The 9,385-nt window shown below is 32.5% G+C and overlaps 1 protein-coding gene across 1 annotated transcript; it reads right to left on the bottom strand.

Moving 5' to 3' along the window:
- Positions 1–1,170: 1,170 nt before the first annotated feature.
- Positions 1,171–3,201, bottom strand: LOC110648353 (protein CANDIDATE G-PROTEIN COUPLED RECEPTOR 7). The gene has a single exon (XM_021802573.2). It carries the CDS (start codon positions 2,762–2,764, stop codon positions 1,460–1,462), a length of 1,305 nt encoding a protein of 434 aa, XP_021658265.2. The 5' UTR covers positions 2,765–3,201; the 3' UTR covers positions 1,171–1,459.
- Between the last annotated feature and the right edge of the window lie 6,184 nt (positions 3,202–9,385).

Here is a 9,385-nt window from a genome sequence, read left to right as displayed (position 1 = left end):
ATGTAAGACTGTATTTAATCCTCATATATCTGAAATAGGGATTTACTCTTAAAACACATTATTTAACCATGATTAAGGTAAGATGAGGATATGATGTGGCAAATAAAAAAGTTTAAAAATTTTAAAGAAATGCCACAATGGATGCCATGTATACAAATTTACAATGTCAGCAATTGATTTTAGAGATAGGATACAATTGCACCAAATATAAAACGTTAGGATACCAAAATCAAAATTAAAATGTTAGGATAAATTTGTAAATTGATGAAAAGATTCGGTATTTTTTGTCCAATTACCCTTATAAAAATTAAAGGTCTACCTTTTTTTCATAAAATTAAAATCTATTGGATCAAAATAAAACCCTAGAAATTAATGATTAGGATTTAATTCTACAAAACTTTGTCTTATATTCATTTTAAAATTAAATTAAAATAAATTTGTCTTCTTCACTTTTTAAATCTAAAAGCTAAAAATGAATCTTAAAGTCAAGGGTCAAGATCAAAACAATTAGAAAGCATTTTCATAACAAGATTATATTAAAACTAAAATTACTATTAAAATTAAATTTAAAGTTCAAAATTAAAATGATGTTGAGATTAAAATTAACATTAAAACCAAGATTTGATGAATGATTTAAAATTAAAATTGAAATTGAATTAACAATAAAAATCGGAAGAAAGGTTAAAATTGGGATTAAAATGTGATTAAATTTAAAAGCTGAAATTAAAATTGACATTAAAATTAACATTAAATTTAAATTCCAAAATTGAAGTAAAATAAAAATTAAAATTAAATTGGGGATAAGATTAGAATTAACAATTTGAATATTCCTACCGTTACGAAAGTAACAATAAGCATAGAATCTTTACAAGAGAAATTTATTATGAACCGCATACAGTACACGCTCCAATTCTCGAATGAGCACCGTAAAGAGGCTGGATCATTTTGTGTGTAAAAGCCATGTTTCATGAATGGAGATGCCCACAAATCGATATCACAGAATCACTATATAGAAATCATTCTTAATTAATTCCTGAATTTCTCTATAGTTGCATGTAAGCCAGACTCAAATACAATGCAAATTAATAAATTGGTTGAACCTAGAATTGAGCCAAGTAACAGAAACAATAGCAAGTAACCAGCACACAACTAACCATTTTGCCAAAGCACTGGTTGAAAATATTTAGTTTGAGAACCTGTTCACATTCACACTACCCAGTATCCAGTATAATGAAGAGAGATGAAAATTTATGAACCTATACTATTTCATCTCAAAAGTACAAAAACATAGTGCATCAACAAGAAAACAAAGAGAACACATAATGAGCAGTTGCATTTGCCCCTTTTAACAGTCAAAATGTTCATAATGACCCGATTATTGTATAGCAATGATCAGGTTCCTACCCTAATAGTCCCAATTTTCCGGCCCAGCTTCTTGTTCAATAGCTATCTAAACGAATTACAACTCAAACTCATCTTCCAGCTTCAATTGCTCTGCTGCAGCCTCCTCCTCATCATCATCGATCACAAAATATGGATTATGGGCCTCAGGCTTAAACTTATATCCAGTAAACACATAAAACGCCAATGTGGCTAGCTCTCCAGCCACCACGCTGGTCCATAGATACTTATATGAAGTAATAGTCTCCAATGCGTATACAACCACGCGGGTGAAGTAGATATAGCAAATTACCACAATGTAATATTGCCTAAACAGAGTCAATTTCATCAAATTCACAGCAGCCTTCCCGTCTGTCCTAGCGGCCTCTCGCAGGTTCTTAATGGACCAAACAATGGGGAACAGAACTGCACAACAGCACACAACGTCAACCAGCAAAAACACCTTCTTCCAAGTGATCCAATACTGACCATATGGCCCTGTTTCATCGATAACCACCTGAGCTATATTTGCCACCACCTGCAGAGGAATCACAATCATCAAAACCTTCTTCTCCTTGTCCTGCAAGTAGGGCTTCAAAAAAGACCATCCCGTTCCAATCAGCACAATCAAAGTAAACAGAGTGATCCCCTTCAAAAAGCTGAATATATAAAATAACACATCCCATCCATGAGCACTGCCAGTCCTCTTGATATAAGACTTGTCCTCTGCTTCACATAATAAATTCAAAGCTTTCATAACGACCACCGCAAGCATGAAGAAATGGATTCTGAAAACGGTGAGTCGTTTCTTATACAGCACGTGAATCCATAACCCAGTAAGACCAATATAAACGAGGGAAAACAAGAAAAAAACCCTAGGGAGAATAGTCTTGCCGGCAGAGAGGTAATCGCGGTTACCGTTCCTTTCGAGATTGTACATCGCTGAGTTGACGTCCATGGATACCTTAATCGTATTCAAGCAATTAGCAAAAACAAGAGTATACTGATCGGCGTCGTTTTCAACGACGAATACAGAGAAGTTGCTCTTGCCGTTTTCGAGATTCTTGAATGTGAAGACATGTTTGATGAGATCCGACTGTAGAGCACAAGAGATCTCGCTGTCCTCTATCTGCTGGACCACGTGGAGCCAGGAGTCTTGGGTGCAGAGGAAGAATCCGACCTTGGAAAGGTCGAGATCAGGGTTTGGGTTAGAAAGCTGAATGTCAGAGACGTTGAGCTCGAGTTGACCCTTGTGGGCAAATCCAAACTCGTCGAAGGGGATAATCGTACGGTCATCTGATCGGATTTCAGAGTACCGGATCTCAGCGAAAGAAAGAGAAAATAGAAGAGAAGCAACGAAAGGGAAGAGAAACAAGCAAGCCATGGATCTGAGAGACAGAGAGAGGTAGTTCTCAGATCTGAGAGGTTTCGTTTCTCCTTGTGCCTTGTTTGGTTAACTTTACGAAAGAAAGAAATTAATTAAAAAGGAAAATGGAAGACGCTAACAGCATAACAATTGGAAGGTCGGAATTCTAGCCTTGCAGGGGGAATCGAGCAATGACGAGGAAGGTGAGTGGCAGATACCCAGTGTAGGAGGTAACCTAACTCTAGTCAGTTTAATCAGCAATACGAGGCTTTTCACCCAAACGCAAGGTTAAATATGACGACTTCATTTATGCAACATACGGTTGACGAAGTCTGATCGGTTATTTGGATTCAGCCGTCAATGAGCATTGCGCGCGAAACTGAAAGCCCTGTTGACACTCTCGTTCAGAGATGAAGGGCTTGGTTGATTTAATTATTAGATAATATTTCCATCAATCGGTGGTTGGTAGGTAGCAGCTGATTATAGATTATTTATTTTAAATATTTGATAAAATTATTTTTATTATTATTATTATGTAAAATTGTTAATAAAAATAATATTATATAATTTATTTTATTATTAAAATAAATATATAATTATAAATTTATTATATTATATTATTTATTATTAAATTAAATAGATAATTAACTTAATATATTATATTATTTATTATATTATTAATATAATTATTAATTTAATATATTATATCAATTATTTTATTATTTAATTAAAGATATAATTATTAATTTAATATATTATATTACTTATTTTATTATTTAAACAAGAATATAATTAAATTCTGTAAAAAAATAATTAAATAACTTTAAAACTGTAGTTACAAAATAATAAAATAATTATTATTATTAATAAAGAAAAAATTTATAGTTAATTTTAGGTTTTTAGATGTAAAAAAATGTATTTTTTATAATAAATAAGTATTATTAATAAAAAAATATTTTAATAAAATAATAATGCGCTAATTAAAATGTTAAAATTATAAATAAAAAAATAAAAATATTAATAGTATTAATTTTCAAGTTACATGAAAAATGATAATATAATCTAAATAAAAAATAAAATCAAATCAATTATCTTCTGATTAGAAATAACTCTACTTTTTAAAATTTGTCAAACATTTTAACTTACCTATTTGGGTGTCTATCAGCTATTAGCTATATCCAAAAGGTGGACAAAATACCCTCAAAATGTGCAACTTTTGGGAGAGCCACTCTGATGAGCTTCCATGCCAGTTTTTTTATTCAAACTTTTGGAAGTCAATTTTTTCTGTATGCTTTTTGAAAGAATGTATTTTGGCCACATGAATATAACCCATAAATCTGATTTTAATGCTCTATATTGCATATCTCCAATGGTTAGACTAGTTTTAGACTCAACTAAAATTTCATTCTTAATAATTTAAAATCAGTTATTATGTATTTATTGTTAAGTATAGATTTTGGGTTAAAGTTTTAGGTTAAATACAACCCGTTCAAGTATTTAGGTTATATTAAGATAGACTAATAAATGAGTATGTAATTTATAGGATCAAAATAGGATGATGAAAAAGAGGAGTTTGATGAGTGTGGTTTTTGACTATGGGATTCATAACAAAGTGAATTGTAAGTTTGGCCAGGGTAGCTATATTATATAAGAGTGAATGTTAAGCTTTAAGGTACAATATACTCATAAGATAAGCGTGCAAAATGCTAATGTTAAGATGGTTGATTAGTATTATGACAATGGATAAGATTAGTAATGAAGTGCATGTGGCAAAAATTGAGATAAAATGTCATGTCCAACATAAAGTATAAAATTCCCCAACATGAAAAATGTAATAAATTAGTGGTGAAATGAGTGAGAATGGAAAGGGATAGACCTAAAATGATATTGAGGGCAAGGGTGAAACCAAATTTATTTTTAAGGGGCTAACATTATGTATATAATTAATTTGAAGAACGATTAATTATACTCATTATTTATATATTTTTAAGAGGGCAATGCTATATTTTTGAAAAATACCATAATAAATTATAATTAAGCTAAAAAAAAATTAAGGATGTCAATATAAAAACTTATTGTATTATGATGAGAAATAAAAGGTTCTAATATTTCACATTACATTTATCGTAATAAAATGATAAAATGCTAATTGGGGGAAGTAATATTAAAAGATTTACAATGCTTGGGTATTGATGTATAATTGATTTCAAACAAAACATAATGGTGATAAAATGTCCATATAGCTGCCAAACTAGTTTGGGATTAAATCTTCATTGTTGTTGTCATATTTCCTATTGATACATAAATAATATCTATCTGATAGATTGATGACACATGGATTTATAATAGCTACACTTTTGCATATATGGTGTATCATGCCCATATTCAAAAGGTAATGATCCTTACTCGATTGGGTGGATGCGCTACCTTATCAAGTGGACAAGCTATCTATCCCCTTCCCATCGACCGACCATTAGATCACCAAAATGACTACACAAATGCCATTAAGAAAGATCCCTTAAGGTAGCACTCAAAGAGAGATCCAATGGGAAATAGAAAAGTGACAACCAGGTAAGTGCCTTAATGAACCACACATAAAGCAATGAGGAGCATGACCAATGTCAACATCATTGATAGTATAACCGCTACTAAAATGATAGCAGGCTCCTGACATAGTAGACCAATTTTGCATCCCACACCGTTAAAGCTAAAGACTACTACCAAGTCTATATCCTATAATGACTCTTATTACTCCAACATTGATTTAACAACTAGTATATAAAGTTTATAGCCACAAGGTAAAACATTCGAGCTTTGATTTTTAGCTTTCTTTTTTTTTTTTTTTTGTTGTCCACAATCTTTTCCAACTTTCACAAACTTAATCATTGGAGTGCCACTAGGGAGCAGCTCCCCTTTGGTTCTCTAACACTATGCTATCTTACAAGGGAAAATATTAATAACTTCACACTAGTCTAACTAGGTTGGACGAAGGTCCTTACCACTTGGATAACACATATTAAACCAGCATAATCACCTATATACCATATTCGTGCCTATACCCTTCTAAACATTGCCCACATGTCATATATCCACGATACCCTTATATCAGTGAATATTAATTAGCACTGTCTATGGGGACAAAGGCATTTTTTCCTCACCAAAGTTCTTTAACCAAAAACCTAAACCCTATTTCCAAAACGCATTAAGATCCACATGGCCAACAATAGTCGATAACACACTCTGGAACCTATCAGAGAAGACTTGATTATTACTACTAACATCCAAGAGAACCCCTTGCAAATTTTGGCTAATATTTTTGAAACACCTTCTGCAGCTGCTAACTGAAACACTCTTGGCTAGTAGGCCTCCAAAAGCATATCAAAGCAACATCTCCAAGTTATGTTTAGTATGCTCTATCAGTTACTACTGAAGGAGCGGAAGCATGAAAATTGTTACATTAGAGCATTGAATTTCAAAAATTTTCTTCTAGGGTTACATGCATCATGCCACATCTCTTATGTGCCTAATTAATTTCAATGCTCAATTGCATATTAAAACACTTTTAATATGTATTAGGATCTATGTTTGCCATTCAAGATTATAAATTAACAAATTAATTCATTTAAACCTTAGTTTAAAAGAGGAGTTAGAGCACTAACCTCTTTGATGCACTATGAATGTAATTTGCACCTTTAGGAAGCACCTAGGACCCCAAGTGTTATCCCTCTAGCTTGTCCACTCCAAGATCACTAATGGGCAGCCCCCAATTTTCTTCTCAAGCCTTTTCCAACCAATTATAAATTGGGTTTTTGCCTTTAGAGAGGTAGTATGTATGTATAGGACACTAAAAACAATTTATAGCAATTTTAATTCAAAGAAACCAAGGGATTTTTCTATGAATTAAGTGAGGAAGGAAGAGAGGAGAGGAAGAACACTATGTGCTGTCTCACATAAGAGAGAAAGAAGAGGTGGCTAATTTTTCTTATAACTTCTCTTTATATAATTAAGTCAAGTAATCACTTAAACCCTTTGCCATATGTCACCACCACATTGCATTTTATTTTTAATTGACCTAATCACATTAAGCCAAGTGTCAAAGCTAAACTTAATCTTGACTTTGATCACCTTGCATGATAAGAAGACAAATGGCAAACTTATATGATGCCATGTCTCACCATCTCATGGTGCCACATGTCACCATGTGAAATGACCAAATTACTCTTACGTTGTAATTTTGAGTTCTCAACTCAAAATCATTATTTATCCTCTTCAAACCAATTTATATCAAATAAAAATTAATTAATTAATCTCTATTAATTAATTTCTCACAATTAAATTAATATTTAAACACTTTAAATATAAATTTAACTTATACTATACATCCAATAACCTAGATTTGGTTTCAAGTTATGCTAGGGACTTTGTAATCTTATTGCAAACCAAACCTAATTAATTAATTAATTAAACTCTTTAATTAATCAATTAAATCACATTTTCCTTGGTGATTATCTTGTGTATGTGTGTGACTTACTAGCCTCATCACTAATTGGCAATGAGATATGATATTAACTCTTAATATCATAAGAACTCTTTCTTACCATAAATGATTTCTCTAAATCATTTTAGGCATCTCATAAACCATGGTTGACACTTAGCATAGCATGCCATGGCCACCTAATCAGTAATAAGGAATATTTTAAATGAACCTTTAATCATATATTACCATGCACTAGAATCTCTCTGTTACAAAATCCCAATTCAAGCTGGGGTCATGGTTTATGTCAAACCCCATTTACTATGAACATTATGTTCTCTTTTAATTCTAGTTCTTGATTAATTAGATTTTCTTGTCAAAAACTCTTTTCTGACTAAATCTGTCTATCCTAGCCAGGAACTTGAAACATCAAGAATAATTACATGAACATAGGATTTTATCCCAATTTACTTAGGGTAATAGATTCCATCTTGAACAACACCTATCTCCATATATAACTAGGAGGAGCCAACACATGCCCATATACCCATACACAGTACAAGTATGAAAGCAGTATCAAACTCAAACCACCTATATACAAGATAACTGTGTTATCTTGTAACACCCCTAAGTTCGGTAGTGCGTTCTACTGCTCTGGTGCCCAGTGCTGTCCGGACAGCTAGGATGCTTAGAACTACACTTCAATATGAGTGAGGAGACATAAAATAATGAAATACAAGAAGAGAAAATACAAGAAAAACAAAGGAAAAATAATAGCAAAGAAATGTGACTAAGTTAAGCGAGCCGAGAACCCTAGCGATGGGTGGCCTTGCAGGAAGTCACGGCGTGGACCGTTGACTAGCCCTGGACTGCGGGGAACCCTGGAAAACATTTTTAGGACATAAATAGACCCTTATTGAAGTATAAATCTCATTATAAAGATTAAAGAAAAATTAAATAATTAGTACAAAGAAAAGTGAGAAATCGAAAAACAGACAAAATACGGTTTTACCGAAAAATCGGGAACGTAACCCGAACAGGGGCATTATGGTCATTTGACACCCCGAATTGTCTTTTGACCTAAATGTCCATTAAAAATAAATAGTATTACACTTAGAAAATAAAATGAAAAATTAGTTTAGTGGTACCTAAAGTAAATAGCAAAAATCATGGGTTAAATGTGGAATAAATGAACAATTACATTATTATATGATTACTTTGAGTGAGTGGGCCACTATAGGATAAATTAAACATAAAATGGGCAGGTGTAGGTTCATTAAACAATCTGCAATTCATCTTCCTCAATTGAAAAGTCCAATTGCCGTGAATGAAACTCTCAAACCTCTCCCATGGCCACCCACCTTCAAACCATTACAACTCCATGATCAAGCCTCCTTTTCCCACACCTATCTTCATGAAAGTTTGTCTACACATCATAAGGAAGAGATTGATACCAAATTTGAGAAGTTTGGTGAAGGTTTAGCAAGTTACAATTAAAGGTAAGTTTGCATTTTTGAGAATTTCTTTGTTAAAGTTTATGTTCATGTTATGGGTGTTGGTTTGGTGAAGGAAAATTTTGAGTTTGAAGGGTTATTCTTATTTTCATTTTGGACAGCCATGAGTCACGTTTTTGATGAGGTATTTGTGCATATAATTGATGAGAAATAATGTTAATCATGGTGATTTAGTAACTTAGTGAATTATTTCATGTTTATATGGTGAATTATGCACTTTGATGGGAATTGGTATATGGGACGGCAATGTGATGTTGAAGAATGGTTTGTGGCAGCTTGTGGACACTTGAGTAATGGTATATATTGAAGGAAGTGTGGGCAGAATATTGACCTAGAAGGATTGATGATATGTATGTAAATTAACATTGTAAAGTGTATGTAAAGTTTGTAATGTTTAGGTGTGTTTGTAATGGTACTTAGAAATTGTAATTGTGAATGATATTTGGTGTGTTGAGGGTGATTGGAATCTGCCCAAAATAATGCTAATGTAATGTAGAAAATGCTTTTGGTAATGTGCCAAAACAGTTTGGTAGGTAAGTAAACAAATGGCAAAGGTAAGTGTGTGTTTGAAGTTGGGGTGTGAAATGCATATTGAGGGCAGTGTATATTTTAGCCTATAACCTTGAATGTGTAACCTCAATTGGTATGAGA

Source organism: Hevea brasiliensis, chromosome 9 (assembly GCF_030052815.1).
Source record: "Hevea brasiliensis isolate MT/VB/25A 57/8 chromosome 9, ASM3005281v1, whole genome shotgun sequence".
Lineage (NCBI taxonomy): Eukaryota > Viridiplantae > Streptophyta > Magnoliopsida > Malpighiales > Euphorbiaceae > Hevea > Hevea brasiliensis.
The sequence above is the reverse complement of the archived record's forward strand: the minus strand, read 5'-3'. Positions and strand labels throughout refer to the sequence as shown.

Coding starts and splice junctions, on each gene's coding strand:
- LOC110648353 (XM_021802573.2), bottom strand. CDS start 2,764: ATGGCTTGCTTGTTTCTCTTCCCTTTCGTTGCTTCTCTTCTATTTTCT.